This window comes from Dermochelys coriacea, chromosome 1, assembly GCF_009764565.3.
Source record: "Dermochelys coriacea isolate rDerCor1 chromosome 1, rDerCor1.pri.v4, whole genome shotgun sequence".
Classification (NCBI taxonomy): domain Eukaryota; kingdom Metazoa; phylum Chordata; order Testudines; family Dermochelyidae; genus Dermochelys; species Dermochelys coriacea.
The window spans coordinates 264154620-264181588 of NC_050068.2; the positions used below are offsets into that span (position 1 = coordinate 264154620).

The following is a 26969-nucleotide window of genomic DNA, read 5'->3' on the forward strand; positions in this document are numbered from 1 at the left end:
TTCTGTTATTTTCTTTGTTGGGCCTGTCCTGTAGTAGGTGACTTCTGGATACTCTTCTGGCTCTGTCGATCTGTTTCTTCACTTCAGCAGGTGGGTATTGTAGTTGTAGGAATGCATGATAGAGGTCTTGTAGGTGTTTGTCTCTGTCTGAGGGGTTGGAGCAAATGCGGTTATATCGTAGAGCTTGGCTGTAGACAATGGATTGTGTGGTATGATCTGGATGAAAGCTAGAGGCATTTAGGTAGGAATAGCGGTCAGTAGGTTTCCGATATAGGGTGGTGTTTATGTGACCATCGCTTATTAGCACCGTAGTGTCCAGGAAGTGGATCTCTTGTGTGGACTGGTCCAGGCTGAGGTTGATGGTGCGATGGAAATTGTTGAAATCATGAAAATCATGAAATCATGTCTCATGTCTAAGACATGTCTCAGACAAATGCATCCGATGAAGTGAGCTGTAGCTCACGAAAGCTTATGCTCTAATAAATTTGTTAGTCTCTAAGGTGCCACAAGTACTCCTTTTCTTTTCAGATATTCTTGTTAACTGCTGGAAATAGCCTACCTTGCTTGTCACCATGAAAGGTTTTCCTCCTTTCCCCCCCCCCCCGCTGCTGGTGATGGCTTATCTTAAGTGATCACTCTCCTTACAGTGTGTATGATAAACCCATTGTTTCATGTTCTCTGTGTGTGTATATCAATCTCCCCTCTGTATTTTCCACTGAATGCATCCGATGAAGTGAGCTGTAGCTCATGAAAGCTTATGCTCCAATAAATTTGTTAGTCTCTAAGGTGTCACAAGTACTCCTTTTCTTTTTGCTAATACAGACTAACACGGCTGCTACTCTGAAACACACATTTCTGTCACTCTTCTCCTTATCCTCACACTGCCTTATGCACACACTTTCTTGAATTCACACTCATACCCATTTACTCTCCCATATTCACACTTGTACACATTAACTCTCCCAAATGCACATTGTCTATCACAAATACTTAAAAACATTGCCCCATCCCCCCCGTTTTCCTAGGTCAGCAGGCTATACATCTCCTGCCTTTGTACTCTCAAATCAGCACTTACCTATAGACATGGAAATGCCTGTTTTATGTGCCCGAGTGTTCATTTGAGCACTGAAATGTAGGATTTGGACACGTTATTGAGGCATTTATCGTACACTTGAAAATTTAGACCAACCCACTTACATACCTTCTCTTTTTCCTCCTCTTTGGGCAATTTATAAAAGCTTATTGGAATGGAATGGTTTTTAAGTTGTGCTGTTATTTCATTACCCTCTGATGGGCAGGTGAACAGGTTGTGTACTGCTGTGTTTGCAGTTTAGGTACTTCAGTGCTCACACTGTGGTGTTGCTGGGCTGCCATTCCCATCTTAAGCCACATAAATTTACCCCATATAATACAACACAAAAAAATATTCCTGGCCTACCGTTCTATGAGCTCCCCATCTCTTTCATCGGGAACCATGGGAAGTTATGAGTCAGGCCTGACTCCTCTGTCTATCTATCTGTCTATCGTCTATGCTTTAGGGGTTTATATATTGCTGTGGTTTCTATGTGCTGCTATGACATGGAAAGATGTCTCTTTCACTCACCACTTATTGATAATGTTAACAAATGTTCCTGAATGTGTGTCTGGGATGGATGTGTGCTGGGGATGCCCTTTTGCCTGTAGCTCACTAGTGCCAATCCAGCCTCAAGTCTGTCATTTAAATGAAAGTTGTTCCTATCTGCCAGCTTGTTTTGTGGCCTGAGTGAAATGGCCTTCTGATCTGAGCCCAGTTCTTCATGAGCATAAATCCAAACTGCAGAAACCACCAGCACAAATGGCTCTCTTTGGGCTCCTTGTTGTCATTCTCAGCAGAGAGGCCAAAGAGACCAATGGACCATAGAGAAAACTGTCCTCTGCCCCTCAGAAATGGACCATCTTGATTAGTGCTGAAGTATGAGATTGGGGAGAGAATTTTCTCTTTTGTTGCCAAAGTTTTACCTGTTCTGAGGATAAACAGAGGCCATCAGTCCCCTGGGGTATTAATCTGGCATGAAAATGTACTTTAAAAAAAGAAAGGAAAAAATGGCTGAATTTGTTTCCTGTTTTGAATATGGCGATCCCTCAGGATCACGAGAATGTCAGATGCAGCCCATTCCTGGCATCTGCTGCCAGCTTCTGATCTTCAGGTTCCCATGGGCTGACCCAGCTCCACCAGCTGCTCAACCTTCTGACAGCACACCGTTGCCATCCCCCTACAGGACTGTGTTGGCACTGGGAGGGGGTTATGGGGTCACTGCTGCCCCGGAGTGACTTTTTTGTTCCTTTGAACAATTTACTGAATAAACCCACTCTGAGTATTTGCTCTTTTTTAAGTCAGATGAAGGTTTTTAAAAAGCAATAAATGTTTTATGCTGGTTCTAGATGCCATCAAATGCAAAACACCAGAACAGCTTTGATTTTTATTGAATAACCTTTGACACTTAAAAAGGCTCTAATAAGTGCTTTTCCCCCTGTAATTTTTAAAAATGAAATTCAGTGAAAGGTTGACAGCCGCTGGAGACTCCAGCCCTCTATTTAACCACAGAGCAGGTACACCATGAGCAGCAGCAGGTCATGCTTCCTATGCACACATACCGCCCCCACCATCAATGTACCTCAACTCTGATCTGGAGGCATTGCTTCTAGGAATGAGTGGGGAGTTTGTTCTCAAGACCCATTCAGACCTGGCCTGTTCAGCTGAAGCTGCCAAGCAAGATGCTTATTAGTGTCAATTGTGATGGGATGGGCGAAAATGTGAGCAGAGGTGAGACTTTGATGTTTGAAAGCATCATAGGTGGGTTTTTCTGGAATTTCTGTAAGGAATATCTTACCCCGGGTAGTGTGTGTTTTAACTACATCACCTGGTGGGAGATTGCAATGGCTTCAAAAGAATAACTCCTGTCTGTGGGGTGTACATAGCAACAGCTAAACAAAGGAACCCCCTGCAACAAGGAAGTCCATGTTTACCCAAAAAATGAGAGTAGTGGCTGAAAGGGTAAGATTGTAGTATTTCCTTAAGCAAAAGTAACATAAATAAAAGTAATAGAATCTCCCTGAAATATCTTCTCATGCTTCAGGAAGACAGAGCACCAATTCTTTATCTGCATCTAATCTGTACAGCTATGCCATTTAGTGATTGTGAAAGTGCAGGAGTGATAACACTGGAAAGATTTGAGCTGGATCGTGTTGGAAACTGTTAAATGAGCTTTTCCTTCAAAGCTCTGCTTATGTATGGTCAATCCTGACTTATAGCACCCCCAGCTATTCCAGCAATGGTCCCCTCCACCCAGGGAAACTCAATCCTGACATGTAGCTCTCCTCTTATTTCAGTTTTAGCCCATCTGAGAACAGAGTCTGATTATTATGCCAAAGGGACTCTCCAAACTCATTTCCTGTGTGATCTTCTCTATTGTTAACCCATTTCCCCAAGGTCTGCCTCTCAAAAAAGTTCTTGCACATGTGAGTGGACTCAGGCACTCTGGGGACCTCTTGTCTCCAGACAATACGCTACAGGGTAACTTGGAGAGGGATTGGGCAGTCACGTGTTTCTGTCTTGTTTGTGTCTCCGCAGGTGGGGAAATGGAAGGACAAGAGCCTCCAGATGAAGTATTATGTGTGGCCCCGCTTTGAGCTGTACCCTGATTCTGAGGAGCGTGAGGATGACCATCTGAGTATTGTGACCCTAGAGGAGGCACCGTTCGTTATTGTGGAGAGTGTGGATCCACTAAGTGGCACCTGCATGAGGAATACGGTTCCCTGCCAAAAGCGCATCGTGACCGAGTAGGCACTCACACAATCTTTGTCCTTCTGGCTCACTGTTCTCCACAAAGCAGGTGGAGCCTTCTTGGCTTGCCCTGATACTCTGCTCCAGTTAAGCCATCTGGGCTCTCTCAACCTGGCCCATGCTGCCTCTTGTCACTGGTACAGCCAGCCAGACAAGCCCTGCAAGCTTGGCTCGTTTTGCCCCTCAGCAGTGGTACCACATGCTAGGGTCTTCATGAGAAGTGTGTTCAGGGAGTAAGGGGAGGTATTCTGGGAATAGAGGGGGGATAGCAGAGGGAGTTCTCCTCAGACTTAATCCCTTATTATTGTGACTGGTCAGGAACAAGACGGACGAGGAGCCTGATTACGTCAAGAAATGCTGCAAGGGGTTCTGCATTGACATCCTCAAGAAAATCTCCAAGTCTGTCAAGTTCACCTATGACCTGTACCTGGTGACCAATGGCAAGCATGGGAAGAAGATCAATGGGACGTGGAATGGAATGATTGGGGAGGTAAGCAATGAAGGGTGGGGCTGAGCTTTACCCAGAGGCTGGGCTCTGGAGTCAGATCCTAGGCCAAGTTCTGATTAGTTCCCCTTCCTGGGAAGGGACAGATGAGACCTCATAAAAATGAATCCATTGTGGCATGCTCACTGCTGAACAATAGCTATAATCCCTCTCATTTATTATTTATTATTTTTTACTGTGCCCCGTGTGTTTGGAACTTTACAATCAAATAAAAGGAGATGTCCTGTGATATTGCCCAAGGTACAATCTGGACTGTTGGACAGCTGAGTCCCCTCAGTTCTCCAGCCTTTCACACTGCTTCACTGTGAGAGCAGCCATTCCTGGCTTGCTCACACACAGCCTTCAGCATGTTAATTACCCCAAGCTATCATGCAAGAGTGCTTCAGACAGACAGCCTTCCACCCTGGAATTATACTGCAGAGTAACACCAGCAAAATCCCAGTCCCAGACTTTCCCCCAGAAATGTGCGTCTTGTACTGCCCAGTACCGTCCTGGACAATGCACGCTCATAGGAAGTCCATTGTTTCATTAATAGAAAATGATATGCACACATTTTGTTACCTCAAATGTTGTCCCCCAAACACTTCAACCCAAACACACTGGCTTAGATAAAACAATACAAGAAGTTTATTAATTACAGAAAGATTTTAAGGAATTACAAGTAATAAGGCATAAAAACAGAACTGGTTACAAAGAAATAAAAGATAAAACACAAACTAATACCTAATTTAGCAAGCTAAATGCATTTAAAGCAAAAAGATTTCTCTCACCACAAGCTTACGGCAGTCTAGCTGGCTTCCTTCAGCCAGGACCATTCCCACAGTTCAGTGATGCTTCTTTTGTCTTTCATGTGTGCTTGATGCCATGAGCAGAGATGAAGAGAGAGAGGTGATTTGGGAACTCTGTTCCTCTTTTTTATATCTCTTCCACCTCTTTGAGAATCATCTTCAGCTGGGGTTCAGATGGCAGCCAGTCTGTTTGCACGGGAACCTCCAGTTGTTCCATTGCCAAGATGTAAATGTCTTGCTCACACCCTTCTTCCTGACAAAGAATGGCTGCTTAATCAGGTGATAGTCCGTTTGCTAATGTTGACACCTGGCTGAAGCATCAGTTTGCCTTTTGTCTCTAAGGTTTGTGCTGGGTTTTCTAAATTTGGAACATATCTTATACAGTAGAATTTTATAACTTCACATACAATGTTGCCACGCATTTTTAGCGGGGCACTAATGTTCAGCAAATTATGAGTTTTCAAATGATACCTCACCAGGCACACTTTGTACAAAATTGATCATGGTCTTGTAAAAAGGATGAACATAAGGTTACTGACTGTCACGTGTCCCTGCACCAAAGAGTTTATGATCTAAATTAAGGCAAGACATATAAGGGATAATGACAGACATTCACAGATGGAAGGGAAGACAAGGACAACAGAAATAAGATAACTTTCCTTCTAGACAGATGATGTGTTTATCCTGAGCGCTACACAGATATACTTTAAATATCATTTTTTTAATACACACAACATTCTTTGAGTAGAAGTTTAATATTTATAAATCTCTTGGAAAAAGTATGTCTTGAAGAGAGATAAGAAAGAGGAAATGATGGAAGTAAGGACAGGGAGAGAATTCCAGGCCTAAAGGAATGTATGAAAATATAGGAGTGGGAGAAGATACTGATGGGGGTGGGGTCCTTAACTATGAGACATGAGTGGAACCAGCCTCAGTAATTGTCCGTCTTTCTCCTTACCTGAGGTGGTCACCAAGCGGGCCTACATGGCGGTGGGATCCCTCACCATAAATGAGGAGCGTTCAGAGGTGGTGGACTTCTCTGTGCCCTTCATCGAGACAGGAATTAGTGTCATGGTATCACGTAGCAACGGGACTGTATCACCTTCTGCCTTCCTAGGTAAGCTCTTCTCCTGAGGTGATGGTGAGGGGAAACTAGTGTAATGAAAAAGCAACCAGAGAGTCCTTGTGAGTCTCTGGACAGTCCCGAGGAAGGAGTTTCAGGGAAGGATTTTTTTTCTTCAAGTTGTTTTATTTCAAAATCCCAAACAAGCAAAATCCAAGCAAATTCAAACACTCAAACTCCAGGAACTCCAGAATATTTCTCAGTGACCTTTAGGCACAATATTAGCAAGGAGGTGACTCACATACAGCTCTAAGCCTACAGTACACAGTATCACTGTGGGTCTGTCTACGCTGCTGTCAGAGGTTAACTGCAGCACATGGGGCATACCTGACCTAGCGTTAATTTAGCTAACTCCAATCACAATACCAGTGAGGTTAAGCCCACTCTGGGTGCCTACTCAAATGACTAGCCCATGCTGCCGTGGCTTCATTTCTATTGTTATGGGAGCTAGCTAGATCAAAGCTAGCTTGGGTATGTCTACATTGCTGCAATCACAGTTCTGATTTCCAGGTAGGTGAGGTGCCCGATGGCTCAGCTAGTATCACTCCCAGTGAGTGTGAGCCAGAAGAAAAGTGGTACAGGCCATCGTACCAGAACGTATGCCTGTCCTTAGTGATAACACAATGAGGGTGGTAAGACATGGCTTTAGACATGTCACCCTACAAGGACACATTAACCTAAACTCTCTTTGGCACAGTATCCAGTGGAAGATAACTATCTACTAGCATTTCTGAAAAAGAGTGGGGCACAATCCCTGTGGTAGGCCAAGATTCCAGCCCCCAGTTTTAGTGTCCCAAGGTAGTTGAGAGTGATCACTGAGTGCAGAATTGCTGCTGTGTTTCCTCAAGCAGTTACTACATTCCTAATATTTACCACTTTACTTTATAAAATACGTTGAGATATAGCAAAGAATAAAAGGTGAGCTATAGGATCAGTCTGCTCTCTGACCCTGATTCTGCAAACACTTATCCATATGAAGTTACTCATGTACCTAAGGAAGATTATCTAAACCTCTTTGGGCTGAGAATCTCAGGAGATAATGCTTTTCTTATAAGCTTTCCAGTGTTTTCTGGCTTTGGCCAGGTCCTGAAATATCACTAGGAAATTTAAAACAGCAGCAGCAACAAAATCAACACAATGTTTTTGAACTTCAAATAGGTTTGGGTTCAAACTTTGACTGAAGGTTGTAGCAGGGTCATATTTGATCTGAACTCGCTCAGCCCCATCACTGCCCCTTAAGCTTGGAGAAGGGCAGAAGTCAGCTTCGGTCAAACACTCACAGGACATGAATTGTAGCATTTCTAGTGCAGCCTGCTGGTCTCAATTGCCAAGTGGCAGGGCGGAACATTGGTTGAACTGCAAAAACTTCAGGGATACAGTTTGGTTCAGGCAGGCACCCCAAAATTAAATTGCTTAGCTGAATCATATCCAAACCTGTTTGTTCCCCAGAAATGAGCTGAAGGACTTAATGGGACAAGCATTTCATCATTGCATTTGATAACATCTGGCCCTGCAATGAAAATGGAATAAAAAATGAACTAACTTTTTCCAGTCTCAGAAGCTTTGAGGCTTGATTTGAGGTGGGGGAGTGAAGGTTTTGGAGCTATTTTCTATTCTATGCAACCAGTCCCCCCCCATCCCCAACCTCGACATGGAGCCCTCTGAGTGGGATAGTACGCTGGCTGTGGTGTGTCTGGCATTTCACCCTGTGCCCTGTTTTTCTCCTTTCCTGCCCAGAACCATTCAGTGCTGACGTATGGGTGATGATGTTTGTAATGCTGCTCATAATCTCTGCAGTGGCTGTCTTTGTCTTTGAGTACTTCAGCCCTGTGGGTTACAATCGGTGCCTTGCTGATGGCAGAGGTAAGAGGACTTTTTTCGATTGTAAGTTTCTCTCTCTTCTCATCCTGGCTCTTTAGTCAGTGGGAGTTCCTTTTCCCCTTACACATGCTCATGGAACCAGCCCGCTTGGATCTCTATGTGCTGTTTAAGAAGGGAAGGGAGGGAGGTGGGAAGATGACTCTTAAGATAATAATGGGTATGGATAATGGATAATCAGCTTGGCTCAGGAGACTGTTATGTAGAGCCTTTCATTAATAGAGTGCTAACTCCAAACTATTTCTAGCTGGTGAGGAAGGGAAGTGGATGCGGTTATCTAGCACTGGCCCTGCTGTAAGCCTTTTTTGAATAATTAGAGTGTCCTGCACTGCCAGTCCACCTTTCATCAGTGCTACGTTTCACTTTAAAACTTAAAAGCCCAGAGAGAGAAACTCTCCCCTATTATATTCTTCTATGCCCCAGACTTGAAATCCATTACCTGGGCGTGTCCCCACCCCATTTAGTTTTAAAGCTCTTTTGTTGACCAAACGTTGTGAGAGGACTGGGAAAGTGAGACATTGGTTTTCCTGGGGCTGAATGAGGAGTTACTTTGCAAGGCATGGGAGAATGGAGGGGGCAAGTCTGATCTCTCTCTGTGATGTTCAAAAGCCTTCTTCCCTGGGAGAAGAAGAGATGAGTCAGAGAAGAGGACAGAGAGGGATTTTTGCATTAGCAGAGATGGAATGCTGAGCAATTAAGGTTGCTATACTCTCCTTAATCTCACTCCATTATGAATTGGTCCTCAACCTAAGGCCTTCTATTTTGTCAGCACACTGGTCATTTAACAACAGCTGAACTCAGATGTTTGTTTGAAAATATGTTCACTTGCCTGCCAAGCCATTGCTTCCAGCTGATTTATACTACCAAGTTAGACAGCACTGACAAAAAAAAAAAATGTGTAATGGAAATACAGACAGAGACTTCAGTATAACTGTGCCAGTGGGGACTTCTCTAATAACACTGAACGGTGGACAGCATGTATGGGCAGATGCACATATCTAAATAGATGTAAGAGCAGATGAAAATAGCTATGAGGTTAAAGGGAGAGACTAATACAGATGTGCAATCAGCTGCTGATATTAATACAGCTGTGCAGCCAGATGCAGATATTAAACTAGCTGTATGGGCAGATGCAATTAATAGTATGTCTGAATAGTTGTAAATATTACATGTTCGGACAGATGTTTTTGTTAGTGCAGATGTGGATGGCAGGTGCATATGTTACAGTGTTTGCTTGGTTTCAGAGAAGCAGCCGTGTTAGTCTGTATCCTCAAAAAGAAAAGGAGTACTTGTGGCACCTTAGAGACTAACAAATTTATCTGAGCGTAAGCTTTCGTGAGCTACAGCTCACTTCATCGGATGCATTCAGTGGAAAATACAATGGGGAGATTTATATACACAGAGAACATGAAACAATGGGTGTTACCATACACACTGTAAGGAGAGTGATCAGGTAAGGTGAGCTATTACCAGCAGGAGAGAAAAAAAACCTTTTGTAGTGATAATCAAGGTGGGCCATTTCCAGCAGTTGACAAGAATGTCTGAGGAAGGGTGGGGTCGGAGGAGGGGGAATAAACATGGGGAAATAGTTTTACTTTGTGTAATGACACATCCACTCCCAGTCTTTATTCAAGCCTAATGTAATGGTGTCCAGTTTAGAAATTAATTCTAATTCAGCAGTCTCTCTTTGGAGTCTGTTTTTGAAGTTTTTTTGTTGAAGAATTGCGACTTTTAGGTCTGTAATCATGTGACCATAGAGATTGAAGTGTTCTCCAACTGGTTTTTGAATGTTATAATTCTTGACGTCTGACTTGTGTCTATTTATTCTTTTACGTAGGGTCTGTCCAGTTTGACCAATGTACATGGCAGAGGGGCATTGCTTGGTCGCTAATGCTCTAGTTAAGGTTACTTTGATACTCCCATCGCTGTGTGGTTCTGTGGTTGACAATGCAGTTGTGAAAATATGCAGTGAAATCGGTTGAGAGATTAGTGTTTTTGGGTGGAATTTTCAAATGCACTTACGGGGATGTCTACACTGCAATTAAAAACAGGCAGCTTGCCTGTGCCAGCTGATTCAGGCTTGTGGGGTTCGGGCTTAGAGGCTGTTTAATTGCAGTGTAGACGTTTGGACTCGAGCTGCAAGGTGGGAGGTCCCAGAGCTTGGGCTGCAGCCCAAGCCCAAAAGTCTGCTCGGCAATTAAACAGCCCCTTAGCCCAAGCCCCTTAGCTGGAGTCAGCTGGCACAAGTCAGCTGCAGGTGTTTAATTACAGTGTAGCTATACCCTTAGTGATCTAGGCACTGATAATCAGTGGGACTTGCACCCCTAAATTATGAGGGCATTTTGAAAATCCCATTTTTAGCCTCTCTCTCTTCTTTTTTCTTAATAATAAATTAATGCAATGCACAAAACCATGCTAATGTCTTACTAACATTACAGTTATAAGCACTCAGAAAGCCAGGAAGTCCAAAAATGTATATTTCTCACAATAGCTAACTTGTCTCCATTTCATATGGAGGATCCAATTTTGACAGCTGATACATCCCCACTGGAGTCAGCTGGAGTTGTGTGTGCACCTCCAAGGGTAGAAGTGGGCCAGTTGCATTTAAAGTTATATTTTAAATAAAACAATTGGTTATCTCGAAGGACTAGGGTGTAGCTAGCATGACATGGGTGGAAGAGAAGGTGCAAGAAATCTTCCCTCCCTTGTGCTCCTCTGTAGAGGTCACATAAACAGCACAAAGTCACCATAAACAGCACAAAGACTATATTTAAGTGTAGCACCACTGCTAGAACTAGATGCTCCACCGATGCAGCAGATGGGAGTATGGCCCTATCTTTTCAATACCACACTGTGGGGCCTGATGGATAGTGCGCTGGACTGGGACTCAGGAGACCTGGGTGCTATTCCTGACTTGGTCACTGGACTTTGCTAGGTGACCTTGGGCAAGTCAGTTCAACTCTTTGTGCCTCACTTTAGCTATCTGTAAAATGGGGATAATGATATGGACCTCCCTGTAAAGTGCTATATAGGAGCTAGATATTGTTACTATACCAGTTAGCTGAGCTGAGCTGACACCAGAGGGTCACATGTGTAGTGGAGCTCCCACTTGGACAGTTGCTTCCTGAGAAGAACTCTTGGAGTAATTCCAATTATAATCTCTCTCCCAACCTTGTGGGGGAAAACTCCAGTCTGTCTCTCAGAGATCTCTAGCACTGTGTCTGGTATATGCATAAGGTTGCCATAAGAACTTTACAGTTTTCATATTCTGAGTTTTCAAAATGATAAGCTGAGTGCTACATTCCCAGATGTGTTTGTTATAGTTAGAGTGAGGTTCTACTCTGAAAAGTGACTATGTAAAAATAGTCCCTTCTTGCATGGCAGATCTGTTCCTTGCGTGTCAGATTCAGAATCAGAGCTGCTGACTTTCTGAAAAAGTAAGATCTGTCTATTTTTTACTACTGTCTGCCCCTCAGAGCCAACACAGCTCAGGGAGATAGAGCTGGGCTCCTTTCTGGCTCATGCATCATCAACATAATGGCAAAGGGATATCCATTTGTAGGGCTACTTGTGCAACCCTGTGGTCTTCAGGTTGGGCACTTACTTATGCCTGGGCCAACCCACTAAGGATGCTAGTTTGCATGCGCATCCCTGAGGGAGTAATTGGATGGCAGTGGTGTTGAACAGCTATAAGAGAGGGCAGAATTCATCTGGCAGAATCTTTATTGCTAGTGATGATGCCCAAAGCAGAAAGGAACAGTTTGGTTTTCAGATTCCAAGGGCAGTTAGGAGTTAGAAAAAAGCATCTTTTTTCCTTGTAAACTGTACTAATTTGTCAACAAAATCCTGGAGACATGATAAACATGGAAGTCCATGTTGCCATTTATTACAAAGTCACTTTTCAGAGTGAGGCTGCTCTTTAGTGCCACTGCAAGGACACATGTGAGTGCATTACAGCTGTTGGAACAGACAGAAATATTAATCCAGTGATCAAGTTGCATGAGTAAGTAGAACTGCAGTTTGCTTATCCTGAGGTTTTCACTGCCTGTATTTTATTCCTTTGTCACTCCAGAGCCAGGTGGACCCTCTTTCACCATTGGCAAAGCTATCTGGTTGCTGTGGGGTTTGGTGTTTAACAACTCGGTGCCAGTGCAGAATCCCAAAGGTACCACTAGCAAGATCATGGTGTCTGTGTGGGCCTTCTTTGCTGTCATCTTCCTGGCTAGTTATACTGCCAACCTGGCTGCCTTCATGATCCAAGAAGAGTACGTGGACCAAGTGTCTGGACTGAGCGACAAAAAGGTAACTGATCCATTCCAAACTTGAAAGCATCTTTCACCCTCTCTAGCCCATTCTAATTGGCAACCAATGCATTGATGCAGTGTCTGGGATAAATAGTGCTAAGACTGATCACTGAAAAATAGTTGCACTTTACATGTTCAAAGCACTGTGCAAAGAATGAATGGGTAACAGTATTGGATATTATGTTATAAAATCTGTGGGCCAGATCCTCTGCTAGTATAAATGAGTCGAGATCTATTGACATTAGTCCATGCACTGATTTACACCAGTGGAGGGTCTGGTCCTGTATTTTAATGCTCACTGTTATGAATAGACACTTAGAAACTCAAAACAGAAATGCTTTTCTTTTCTGAACAGTTTTCTATCCCTTGTTTACACACACTGGTTTTTGTTATCTCAGAGTAATCACTTATGCTGGGCGGTACACGTTGGTTTGCTCTGATGTGTGCAGGACAGTGCTCACTGGTTTGTTAGGGTAGGGTTGTTTATGAGCACTTGGCCGTGCACCCTGGTTTATTTTTATTATATGGGTACTCATGAGTATGCTGCTGTAGGTTCTTGTTTGTTAGCCTGGAGTTTGTTATTCAACCAAGGGCTGCTCAAACTGTTAATGTTGATAACTACAAAGTAATGCACATTAGAAAACGTAATCCTAACTATACATATACAATGATGGGGTCTAAATTAGCTGTTACCACCCAAGAAAGAGACCTTGGAGTCACTGTGGATAGTTCTCTGAAATCATCCACTCAATGTGCAGCGGCAGTCAAAAAAGCGAACAGAATGTTGGGAATGATCAAGAAAGGGATAGATAATAAGACAGAAAATATCATATTGCCTCTGTATAAATCCATGGTACGCCCACACCTTGAATACTGCGTGCAGATGTGGTCACCCCATCTCAAAAAGGATATATTGGAATTAGAAAAGGTTCAGAAAAGGGCAAAAAAAATGATTAGGGGTATGGAACGGCTTCCGTATGAGGAGAGATTAATAAGACTGGGACTTTTCAGCTTGGAAAAGAGGCGACTGAGGGGGGATATGACAGAGGTCTATAAAATCATGAGTGGTATAGAGAAGTAAAGAAGGAAGTGTTATTTACTTCTTCTCATAATACAAGAACAAGGGGCCACCAAATAAAATTACTAGGTAGCAGGTTTAAAACAAACACAAGAAAGTATTTTTTCATGCAACGGACAGTCAACCTCTGGAACTCCTTGCCCGAGTATTGTGAAGGCAAATACTATAACAGGGTTCAAAAGGGAGCTAAATAGATTCATAGATGATAGGTCCATCAATGGCTATTAGCCAGGATGGGCAGGAATGCTGTCCCTAGCCCCTGTTTGCCAGAAGCTGGGATTGGGTGACAGGGCAGGGATCACTTGATAATAACCTGTCTGTTCATTCCCTCTGGGGCACCTGCCATTGGCCACTGTCAGAGGACAGGATACTGGGCTTGATGGACCTTTGGTCTGACCCGGTATTGCCGTTCTTATGATTTATTGCTGTAGGATGGCCTCTAAACATGAAGCTGCAAACCCTTTTGTTATCATATGGTGACTAGTAAGAACTTGACTGTACACACTGGCTTGCTATTGCAAACCTGGCTTGTTATAGTCAAGGGCCCATCTATTCCATGACAAGATAGACTCGGTTCTGGGGCCAGGTCCCCTAATGTAGACAATACTTCTGTGCAGCAGCCTGGAAGTTCTGTGACAGATTCATGTACATTTTTTTAAAAATAGCATTTTTAAAGGAATGAAATACGTCAATGAATAACCCCAATCTGTACAGTAGCCCTCGTGGTGTTTGTTTTGATAATATCTTCACTTTGTTTCATGCTGTCTCCACATTCTCACATTTCAGCTTTTTGTATTAACAACACGTTACTGCAGGCTAGAAGCAGTCAGGCAGAAAGCTGGAAGTTTTGGCAGCTGGGTGAGGGATAATTGGGGCTTTTGACACCAGAGAAAGCCTGGACATTGTACGGGATTGTGGGATAAACATGCTAGCTGGAAGTTTCTACTAAAATGATCATCACTAAAACAGTTAAGTGTTGCCATTAATGTGGTGTTATTAGGTTTCACCATTAACAACCCATTGAACTGAGTGCACCTCCAAGTCTTGTTTCAGGATGCCTGCAAACTCAGGAAGACAACTAATCATCTGTTTGCACTCTATGCATATTTTTAAGGTATTCTTCACAACCATGAGGAGGTGTATATAAAATATGAAGTTGATTCTGAGGCAAATTACACAGCTTCAGATTCATGGAGGGCACTGGACCTTGGCCATATTGTTGAGGATGTTATTGTAGGGTTGCTGGAATGAAGTGGGTCTGGGTCCTCTTTCCCCCACTTTGTTTATACATTTATAATTGTTTTGGATATTTTCTACACAACAACCAAGTTTATCAGAACAGAGAAGATAGACAGAACATATTCAGCTAATCAGTGTGTCACACAAACATGGCTTTCAGTGCCGATGGTGCATCAGGGTTAGAATTGCAAAGTTTTGCCACAAAATCTGGAACCAGGTGCAACTGGCCTAGCAACAATTCAGGGGGTTTCATGTAATTTCAGGCCCAAGCTTTACTCTGCAATGTACCCTGCCAATGCCCAGTGAGGGGGAGGCCAGGAAAGCTCTACTTCAGCCAAAAGCCCTCTAAGTAAATAAGCTAGGACTACATCTTAATAGATTTTCACTCACTTCATACCTGAAGAGGCACAAACAAGCAATGACAGAATTTTCAAGCAGCAATCCATATGTCCTTGAGCAGTTGTTAAATGCCCTAGTCTATCTGGTTGAAATTCACCCCTGTGCAGAGGGCCCCCCACAAAGTTCATATGTCACTTATGACCCACTTACACTTTCAATACAGGATTTAAATAGGACTTGAATGCTGCATTGTCCCAGTTGGTTAGGCAGAAAGGATACTGTGAGGAGACAATAGCTGACAAACCACAGAAAGCCAAGAAGAGAACAAATGCACATCCTTGCAAGGAATCAAGGACACCTAGGCTTTCTGGGAGTCTCTTTCCCCAACATGCTAAATCACTGAAATCTTGCCCTTGGCAATCACTGGGGCAGCAAAAACCTCCCAGCCTGTCACATTTTCTGGAGAGGGACAGGTGCCTCTAGCAAGACGAGTCAGGGGACAAAATAGCCCAAGCTAATGCTGAGGGTCTGGTCACTGTAAGGGATATTGGCCTTCCTCCCGTTCCTCTCAGAGACTTCTTGAACCTGCTAGCAAAAGCCTTTAATAGCATGAAGATGGTAGGTTGAGGATCCCAGCACCTTAACTGTTGAGGAGTCCAGCATGCCAGATATAATAAGAAGGAAAAAGAGACTATCAGCAGCTGTGGCTTTCTATCATCAGTCAAGTTCAAGGCAACTACTGTTGAGGACATTTCCACTGATAGTGTCTCCTTGGATGTAAGGATGTGCTCTAGAAAAGGTGCTAGACCAGGGGTGGGCAAACTATGGCCCATGGGCTGGATCGCCAGCCATTTTAAGCTGGCCCTCGAGCTCCTGCTGAGGAGTGGGGTCTAGGGCTTACCCTGCTCTAGCCGTGGAGCAAGGTCAGGGACTGCTCCACACGGCTCCTGGAAGCAACCACATGGCCCCGCTCTGGCACTCCAGCCGGTGAGCAGGGTTGGGGGCCACTCCATGCAGCTCCCGGAAGCCACGGCATGGCCCTCTCTGGCTCCTATGCGCTCCAATGGCCCCATTCCAAAGTCCCCCTCCAGTGTTCCAATGGGAGCTATAGGGGCAGTGCCTGCAAACAGGGCAGCATGCAGAGCCGCCTGGCTGACCCTCAGCGTAGGAGCTGGAGAAGAGACATGCCGCTGCTTCCAGAAGCCGCTTGAGGTAAGGGCCACTTGGAGCCTGCACCCCTGAGCCTCTCCCCACATCCCAACCTTCTGCCCCAGCCCTGATCCCCCTCCCACCCATGCAGGAGGGGTTTTGGGCTGGGGTGAGGGAATGGCAGGTGGAGGCTCTGGCTGGGGGTGTGGGCTCTGGGGTGGGGCTGGGGATGAGGAGTTTGGGGTGTAGGAGGGTGCTCTGCCTCAGTTCCAGCCCAGAGCACCCTCCTACACCCCCAACTCCTCATCCCAAGCCCCACCCCAGATCCTGCACCCCCAGCCAGAGCCCTCACCCCTCCACACCCGATTCTCCCAGCCCAAAGCCCCCTCCTGCACCCTGAACTCCTCATTTCTGGCCCCACCCTGGAGCTCGCACCCCCAACAGAGCCCTCACCTCCTCCCTCACCCCAACCCCAATTTTGTGAGCATTCATGGCCCGCCATACAGTTTCTATTCCCAGATGTGTCCCTGGGCCAAAAAGTTTGGGGTGGCACTCCGGCAGCAGCCCCGGCAGCAATTTGGCAGCAGCTCCCTCCTATGTTCCTGTTCTCTCCGGCGGCGGTGTATTCGGCAGGTGTTTTTTGTTTTTTTTTTTGCTGCTCGGGGCAGCAAAAAACGTAGAGCTGGCTCTGCTTTCTTTCATGCAGGCCAGGAAGTCCTAGTCTGGACAGACAACTCAGCAATTGTGGCCTACTTGAACTACCAGTAAGTGCTCAAAGTCCAAGCTTCTACATTAGCGAGGTCAATAGAAATCTAACCGCTCTGCGGGCTCTCCTCTCCCAGAGAGGTAGATCACCTCACCAAATGCGTTCCAGTTTCTAGTGTCCCGATAGGCTCTACCCCTCTTGTAGCTGTTTGCCTTCTTGCCAAATGTCCCTGCTTCAGAGTTCTGCATCCAGCTCTTGGGCCTGGATTTTTCCTGGCTTTAATTAGGGGTCATAACCTGGTTTCTGATAATAAGTGTTTCAGACGGGCTTGGAGAAATAAGTGGCTGCTGTAGTTGAGTTTTCTGAAGGCAATAAATACAGAAATCAGAACATACATGAAATAATATTTGAAATAATCTGCTGGCTACAAACACATTTCCATTCATATACAGTAGTAATAGAATAAAAGCAAATGAGAACGGCCAGCAGTGCATATAAATAATGCCCGTAGAGATGAGAAAAATTAATTAAAAATAAATTCAAGAAAATAAATAGGGTCTATACATTGGTTGAAAATGCCTAAGAACCTAGTAAAGCAAAGCACGAAAATAATCATCTCATAATTGACATAAAGTACACAGAAATGGCCATCTAGCTCCTGGTAAATTAATGTAGATTGTCTAGGTTTCACATGTATTTACAATTTTTTAAGAAGTTAATGAAATGTTAAGGTGAAGGCCCCATGGGCTGTGCAGCACATTAAACCTGAGTTATACGACCAGGCCCTCAGATATGCAAAGCACTTAAGCACGTGCTTAACTTTGAGCATGTGACTAGCCACATTAAAGTCAATGGACTGCAACTCACATGATTAAAGCTAAGCACATGCCCAAGTGTTTTGCTGGGCTGTGTGGTCGTATATAGCAGATCTCTGCTCAGGAGGAGGCAAGGAAGAATGCCAGGTGGGAACCTTCTATGTTTACAGATCTCCTAAGTAGGGCTCATCTTCTGCGCATCTTAAAAGACCTGCAGGAGGGGAAACTTCTGGCCATGTGTTTGGAGGTAGTAGTGGAACTTGTAGGAGGAACACTTAACACTAACGCAATTTTTTTTGTGATATTTGTGTGGATTTATGTGACAAAAAGAGGCTTGTATGCAGCAACTTGAATAGGTGGAAATTGTGCAGCTGTTTCCGTGGCAGCACAATTGTGCTGTTCAAGCGACCTCAGCTGAGGTTATGAGTTAGCTGGACAAAAGTCAGGCAATTCATAGTTAAAGATCACACAGCAACTTTAACTCTGTATTGTTGCAAGTAAAGCAGGGTTTATCTCACATGCTCATAGAATCCTGCCTTATGTCACATCCTATTTGGAAAACAGAATTCTGTAATGGAATAGGATTGCATTTCTTTCTCCACTGCTTCTCCAGCAAGACTGTTTGCCATACATAAGTTGAATTGGGTGCTGTGTTCTGTGTAAAAGTAACCTTTCTAGTTAACATTAGATGCACATCTGCAGAGCTTTCTATCACTGCATAATATAGTATATGTTATGAACTGTACAACACAAGATTTAGAGTCAAGGTTCACTTTTAACTCTGAATGTCTCAACTTCTATGCCATCTGATGATCTCTCTGCACATCATTATAAATTGTCAGTTACTAAGATGTATAATAACAGTCAAATTGGAATTTCTTATTTCCCCTTATACATACAGTGAGTTACAGCACAAATTGTACAGTCTTCAGGCTGGGCTTGATTTTCAAGTTTCAGTGAGATCCTCAAAACAAGCCACTGTGCTTGAAGAAAATTGGATTTGAAGCTATGGATGTTTAAAATCGGCAGGGTTTGAAACACTCTCTTTCTCCCTCTCCCCTTTCTTCTTTCATTTCTCTCTTTTTTTTAAACCTCCACTCAAACAAGAATGGTTTGGGACATGGCGAGGCTATGATATTTAGCTTTAGCTAAACTTTAGCTTTGACTCACAGGATCCTCGGCAGGGTTTGAAACACTCTCTTTCTCCCTCTCCCCTTTCTTCTTTCATTTCTCTCTTTTTTTTTAAACCTCCACTCAAACAAGAATGGTTTGGGACATGGCGAGGCTATGATGTTTAGCTTTAGCTAAACTTTAGCTTTGACTCACAGGATCCTCTCTCTTCCATGGCTCTGCAGGGGTTAATGGCAGTAAAAACTTCTAATGCGGCTCTTCAGAATTAATGGCAGTACAAATGTGGTTCTGTCAGGAATTTCAGCGGATGAGACACAGGAGGAGCAAATGTGCTGAGTAAGGCTCTGGGTTTGATTCATCCCTTCAAGCAAAGGGAGATGCAACTTCTTGGGCTTTGCTGCACTCATGGCAGAATGACGGGATTCACTCTATCCCTAACTTCCTCTGTGTTAGGTAGGATGGCAGACTAGATGTTCACAGTGGTCCCATCTGGCCTTGGAATCTGTGAATCTATAATCTACCCTTACTGCACTTGGCACATCACTGGCATCACTAACTATTTTCTGACCCTTTTTCTCTTGTAATCTTCATTCAGTATTAACCCTTTGGGGATTGCAGCTTTATTTGGCCACCTACCTGTTCATTTGGCTGGCAGTCTGGGAAATGCCAGCCTTCTGAGTGGTGTAATAAAAAGGAACAATGATTCGTTCTGTTTCCTGCTTCCGAATAAGCCAGCAGAGGAAGAAACGAAGATTATTTTTATTGATTAGTTATGTCGTTTTGGAACAATATAACTAATCAATAAAATGTGTGTGGCACTTTGCAGCCAAATAAAAGACAATGGCTCTGCTGCCTTAGGAGAGTTTACAGTCTGTGAGCTGTGAACTGCTTCATGCATCTCAATGGGCTTTTAACTCTGAAGCTTCATGATCCAAGAAAGGGAGGATGTGGGTGACATGAAAAAAGACCATTGGGTTGCTTAGGTTAGCAATGGGCACAACCTGATGCTACATTTATCTTTTCAATAATGTAGATTGCAAGTTGTATGGGGCAGGGACTCTGTTTTACTATGTATTTATACAAAGCCTAGTGAAAGGTAGCCCTGATTCTTACCGGGACCTTTGGATGATACTGCAGTATAAGTAATGGTCGTTTTTAAAGTTACTCTGAAGAGAATTCTATGGTTTACAATTACTCAGGGTAAAATCCGGGTTCCCCTGAAGTCAATGGGGCCAGGCTTTCATCTCAGTGTCCAGTACTCCACGCCCATGTGCAGATCAGCTTGCAGCAGGGGCAGGTTAGCCACTACTAGCGCTCTGTTCCGTCATCACATAACTTTGAATATAAATCCCAGAACTTCATTGGCCTTCTTTAGTAAAGCTGGTCAGAAATTGAATTTTTTTACAAAAATTTGTGCAAAAAATGCGTCTCCTTGATTGGTCAGAAAACTTAATATTTTTGATCAGCTCTATTCATTGCAGTCAGATTGTTTTTCAAACTCCTGTGTAATGTGCTGTCCACTGTCACCCCTGGATCTTTTTCACTATTATTGAATCCCAGGCTTCTCCCTCTCATTGAATATCTATGCTTCTGATTATATTTCCCCTAACGTGTGTGTGCACTTTTCCAAGTGGAATCTCACTTTATTTCCTTCTCACTGTTTGCCTGGGAGTTTATTACACGGCTTTCCCCCCCATTGTATTTTAGTGGGAGGTTGACTGCATAATAGAGAATGTATGGTAGGATTTCATGTTGGGAGGGGTGGCCCATAGAATGAATGACCCACACCCTCTACACATGCATGTTCACAAATAAAAGCTACGGATACCCTGTTTTAACTCATATCTGGTAACCCACTGAATTGTAACACATATGGCCTGTTCTACACAGGAAAATTAGGACAGCATAACTATGTCGCTCAGGGGTGTGAAACATCCACATCCCTGAGCACTGTTGTTAAGCTGACCTAAGTCCCTGTGTTGACAGTGCTAGGTAGATGGAAGAATTCTTCTGTTGACCTCGCTACCACCTGTGCTGACAAGAGCATCCCTCCCATCAGCATAGATAGTGCTACAGAGGCACAGCTGTGCCGCTATAGCAGTTTAAATGTGGACAAGCCTAAGTCTGTGCTTATCGTATCATGTGTTAGTGTGTGAAGTGGCCTTTGTGTTCTGCTTGATTGAGAGGCTAAGTGATCCCAGTGGGTGCATGGATTTCTTTTGGTGAAGAGGTTTGTGGCGCATCTAGAGAACTGACTGGGGTGGGGCTGTATAGTCCGATGGGTGTGCACTGATGAAGCATGTCAGCCCTGTGGTGAAGAGGCTGCATGGACTGTACATATAGTGATCTAGTCCTGATGTATATATGGTGTTTTGGTGGTGAGTGTGTGTGCAAAGGCCTGGTCATGAAGAGGCTGCAGAACTGTGATGTGTGTGTCGCGACTGAGTCAGTGAAGGGGTTACCTAGCCCCAGCGAGTGCATGGTGATGTGGGTGATAAATAGCCCTGAGATGCAGTTTGGTCAGAGAAGAGGCTATGCAGCCTTGAGGTCGGTAGTGATCCATTTAGTACAGAGACTGCTCGGACCTGACATGTGCATAGCGATCCAGTCATTGAAGAGACCTACTGTGAGCATTTCTTTGGCAATAATTACATGTGATGGAAGCTGCTTCCACCAATTGGATTGCTGCTTTCATCTCAGCCATTTTACAAGGACAACTATTTTTAAACTTGCTATTTTTGAACTTCCTTCCTTTTTTTTTTCACCTCTGAATTGTTCCCAGTTTGCTCTGTTCCTTTGCCTGACCCAGTGGTGTCAGTATTTCACCCGCTGACATTCTTGCATCTTGCGCATTTGCTAAGTGGAAACTGACCCTTTCCCAGCACCTTAGTGGGGGAGTTTAATCTAATTCTTTGCCAGTGTTGTTACAGTCAGCAGCACAGTCAGCAGCATTAACACTGATACGTCCCTTGAGACTCATCTAAGCAGTACCCAGAGCAAGGCACTGTGCCCAAGAAGGCCAGGGGATTTGGAACACCAAAGGGTATTTGTGAATATGATAAACCACAAGAGCAAGGCCTGAGGGAACTGAATGCATTTTCAGGACCTCCCGACGCTGTATGTTAGATATGGCATTGTCCCCTCACACGTTAGAATCAAGGCAGTGTATTTTTTCATTGTAAATGATAGGAGACGTCAAGGGACCAATGTTTCACCACTGGAGTCCTGGGTTTGAATCCTGTCATGGGGTATATGGAAGGACTGATGGGGAAATACAGTGGGGGGAGAGGAAATGTGGGGATGGGAAAAAGGGAGGAACTGCATGTTTGCAGCCACCTGGAAGGGACTCTGGGTTCAGTCTTGGGAAGAAAAAGTGTCTGAAATGGAAAAGTCTGGTGTCTGAGTGGAGGTGAGGAGGACAAGCTGGGACTGAAGCTTGAGAAGTGTCTGTATGAGGGAACTCTTATTAACTAAGGAATGAGCAGAGCTGTCTCTTAAGCCTGCCCTACACACAGATTTTGTGCCTATGTAACTCTTTAGGTGCCTTATACCAACACAGCTTATGGAAATGAGCTGTGCAGGTGTGAGGCACCTTTAAACAAATATAACTGTGTCCCCCTGGGGCGGTACAAGTTTTGTGTGTAGACAAGCCATTAGAAGGAAAGGAATACAGATGCAGTCTCTGATGATAATGATGATATAGATTCCAGTAGCTCTAAAAATGTATTAGGCACTTTCCAATTACAGATCAAGGCATAGGTGCCAACTCCGTGGCTACTCCAGGGCTGGAACAACCGGGGTAAGAAATGCTGGGTGCTGAGCACCCACTGGCAGCCCCCTTTTCAGCTTCCTGCCCAGCACCTCCCACCTGCCAGCAGGCCCCGCTGATCAGCACCTCCCCTTCCCTCCTCACACCTCTCACCGACTGCAATCAGCCTTTTTGCCATGTGCAGGCGGCTCTGGGGGGCAAGGGGGAGGAGCAAGGGTGTGGCGTGCTTGGGAGAGGGGCCAGAACGGGGCCGGAAGAGGCGGGGTGGGGGTTGGGCCTTCGGGGAAGGGGTGGAGTGGGGGTGGGGACTGGGGTAGAACTGGGGGTCCAGCACCCACCTCCCCTGGCACATTGGAAAGTTGGCGGCTGTGGATCAAGGCATGGTCTCTGCTCCAAATCTAAAAAAAAACAAAGATGAAGGAGGGGGCAAAGGGATACTGTCCAGAAGCAAAGTGACCAGGGTGATTATAAGCATACATCTCAACAGAAGCAATGGTGTATCTTTTGGTTTTGATTTGTTTGTTTTTTAATGTGACACCTTTGTAAAGGTCACAGTCAGATTGGTCCCAAGTGGGGATGATGCGGAGACCTAGTGCACCATGTGAATCAACCAAACATAAGCCAAATGAGGGCTCACCTCGCATGGGAAACAGTGATATAGGTAGGAGTAATGAGATGAGATTCAGAAAGGGAAAATGTAGGCTGATTATTAGGAACGATTTCCTAAGACTGAGCTCTGTTAAGCTGTGAAGCCATTTTCCAAGATAAGTGATGGAAGTCCTGTTCTGTGGGACATGTAGACCTGTCCTGTGGGACATGTAGACTTGACAAAGCACTCGAAAACGTACTGTCAGGAACAGCCCTGCCCAGGCCAGTAGATGGACTAGATGACCGAGTGGGTCTTTTCCAGCTCTAATTTCTAGGAGAAGCTCGATGCTGGGGGAAAGCCACACAGCAGCTTCTGGTTCACTGAGCACGTGGCTGGATACCTTCGGACACTAAATGAAGATGAATTATCTTTGGCAACAAGTGGAAAATGAAATCTCTCTCTCTTTCTCACACACACATACCCGAGCACAGGTTCATGCACATACACATCACATGCCGCACACACACAGCATCTCACACTGTCTTTTGTTCTGTGTCACGCATACACACATGCCTTGCCTCAGTCTCTCTCACAGATGCCATAACAGATCCCCACATACATCACATGGCATTGGACACACTGTGGCCTGGTGTACACTTCAATGTTTTGTTGGCGTAGTGAGGTTGGTCGTGGGTGTGTTTTTTTTTACCACCTCTGACTGACATAGCTATCCTGGCAAAATCTCTAGAGTAGATGCACTTTCAGCAGCAAAAAAAGGTCTTTTTGTTGGCATAGTTTATTCAATTCAGGGAACAAATTTAAGCTGTACCAGCAACAGCAGGTTTGCGCTGCCTCTCCATAAGGGGTGTTTGCCAGTTTAGCTATTTCTGGTGTCGACAATGCCTGTAACATACAGACAACCATGTGCAGATGCACTTTTCTCTGGGAACCATTTGGGATGGACAATATATGTATATTTTAATCTCAAGTTAATTGTGGCCAATTAGCTACCCTCTTTCCCCCTTATCCCTGGCAATTCCAGCTGTCTGAATGGGAGGGAAACTATCACCTGTTTCATTATGCAAACTGATATCCAAACAGCTGAAAACAGCATAGCCTAGCCTTCTGTGTGGAATGGCTCCAAATTGCTAATAAGATTCCACTGCCAGACACGTTGCTTAACGCACTGCTGCTGAAAGCTTTCATGGAGGAGTGTGGGGGGAGCAGGAAGTGAGACTCTCAGCTGTGGTTGACTGCCAGCCCTGGGCATAGTGTTTGTTTAACCTCCCTGAGCACTGATAAGATCTCAGTCCCTGAGGGCATCATGCCTTCCCGAAGTCACGGCAAGGTTTTGATTTACTACTTCTCACTTTCAATGGGAGGAAGAGGAATATGAATGTGGAATGGCTATTCGGCTTCTAATGTACATTGCCACAGAAATGCACACACAGATTCAGCCAGAACCACAGTGAAACACTTTTGGACAAAAGCACTCATACGCTACTCTATCCAGATAGACCAATACAATGCCTACCCCGACACCTCCACCACACACACACACACTCCATACGAGCATTCCCTTTGTCCGCTCCCCTGTAGCTCACCACATATGGAAATTGGTTCTCCACTTGTGTTGTTACTTCACCTGTCCCTCATCCCCTTCCCTGTAAGGAAGGGAGATGAGTTACTGTCACTCTGTAGCCCATATATGGATGTTGTTTGTGGGTGCCTGGGAGCCCTGACAGAGTAGCTATGCCACTGGGTGTTTGTAGAAGGGGTATTTAAAATATGTGAAGAGGGAGCAGCTTAGGGATGTGGGATTTAGATCCTGATGCTTTACACAAGCATCCACATTTAATTTCTGAAAACGTATCTAATGTGCGTCCTCTCTCCCGCCCCCTCCAGCAGTGACCCTCTCCACATAATGCTCCTCCAGCAAGCCTCAGCCAGTACCCATCCTTTCTTGTCTTTTCCTGGGGAGGCCCAGCAGCCTGCTTTGCCTTCCCTGGGTTAGCATCTTCTGGTCAGCTGGGGAGGGAGGCCTACTGCCCGCCTTTAGTTCTTTCAGTGGCAGCTAGGAAGCCTGCTCCCCTTGTTAAAAACTATAGCAGCAGCTGGCATCCTGCCTCCCTCTTTTGGCTCTCCCAGTGAAGGCTGACAGACTAGATCCCCAGTTCTGCATCTTTGATGGACTAGCAGGAGGCACATTCCTTCCCCCAATATGCAGTGCTGGCATTTTCTGGGGGAGTAAGTGGTCATCCTGCTCTTTCACTAATTGTTGTATTTTGGGAGCACTAGAAGCAAGCAGAAGTGCTCTGCTTGATCCTGCTGTTCCAGGCTCTTTCAAACTTAAAGCACAGTGGATATTGCACTCCCATAGTGAGCCAGGGTGTTCTCCAATCCCTGGTGAAAAGGACAGAAATGGGGTTCTTTCAGGGCAATCTTCCCTTGAAAAATGAAATTATATGATCATTTCTCGGAGGGTAAGGCATTTTCTCCTTTCTCCAGCCTCTTCCTTCTCTCTTGGGGCCCATGGACTGTTGAGTGGCAGCTGGGCATCAGTTTTTGTCAGTGTTATGAACATAAAGCCAGGAGTCTAGGGATGAATATTTATGTGTGTTCCTGTCAAGCTTTAGAGCCAGGGATCTCTGGGTCTGGGTACTGTTATGGATCCTTGCATATAATTTCTAATCTCACTCTTCACAGGGCTGCAGTGTGCATAGTGGTGGTGGTGGCATCTGCATATTTGCCTTCCATTGAACAATGAGAATGGGTTTGTTGTTCTTTTTAAAGGGATGGTAGTGAAAATACCTGGGCATAGATTTCATAACAGCCATTCTTACTAACTATAGTTTCTAGGGCCAATCTTTTTCATTTGTAGGGAAAGGAGCATTTTTGGCTTAGGAGACTGAGAATGAGGTATGGTGGCTGGTCTTAATCTGGTCCCTGATCAGTGGTGGGGAGCACTAGGTGGCTCAGGGATCATGTTTTTATTCTACACCACTTTATATGGTAATGAAATGTGACTGTATTCCTTTTAACTCCAGCTGGTAGGAGCAGCTGCGGAAACAGCCCAGGCAAGGATTGCTGCATTTTGGGGAGTGGGTAAAATGGGACCCCGCCAGAGCTACCCCTTCCCCCAGTACTCCTCCCCCTGCACACAAAACTGTGCAAGGGAGATGCCCCCCCACACACACACATTCTAGGCGGGCCCTAAGACCCAGGTGGTGACTCCCTTCCCTCTTGGTATGTGGCCTTGTGGGAAAACTGCAGAGAGGAACCAACCAGACTCCAGCTGATAGGAGCAACAGCCGTGGAAGCAGCCAGACCAGGGACTTTCAGACATTTGGAGAACTCGCTACAGTTTTGACTGGACTTTCTCTGCCCTGTTTTGATTGGCTGTTTGCTCCAACCCGTTCCCTCTCCCTCCCAGCTTCTTCACTCCATACCTGCCCTTTTTCTCCCTTGCCCTGTCCACCATCACCCCCTTCCCTTCAATATCCCCTCCCCCTCTCTTCTCCTTTCATTTAGCTGATCCTCTCTTAACTAACTCCACCCCACAAAAATAAATGATGGCACTAGCCTGTCTGCTGCCATGACACTGTTCTCTCAGCTTGTGTGTGCTAGATCCCTTCTCCCCTACACGGTGTCTGTCTGGTCTATTTAAATGGTAAGTTCTTTGGGACAGGGACTGTCTGCTACTCAGTGTTTGTATAGCACTTAACACAATGGA

At 44.9% G+C, this 26969-nt stretch overlaps 1 protein-coding gene across 4 annotated transcripts in view; it reads left to right on the forward strand.

Annotated features, from left to right (window-relative positions):
• The window catches only part of GRIN2B (glutamate ionotropic receptor NMDA type subunit 2B), a 291558-nt gene that overhangs the window by 244627 nt on the left and 19962 nt on the right, over window positions 1-26969 (forward strand). For all 4 annotated transcript variants that reach the window (XM_038386872.2, XM_038386873.2, XM_038386874.2 and 1 more), the window contains 5 exons: window positions 3611-3819; window positions 4142-4313; window positions 6080-6233; window positions 7977-8102; window positions 12190-12419. In XM_038386872.2, coding sequence (XP_038242800.1) covers window positions 3611-3819; window positions 4142-4313; window positions 6080-6233; window positions 7977-8102; window positions 12190-12419 — 891 coding nt within the window. The remainder of the gene's footprint in view (window positions 1-3610; window positions 3820-4141; window positions 4314-6079; window positions 6234-7976; window positions 8103-12189; window positions 12420-26969) is intronic.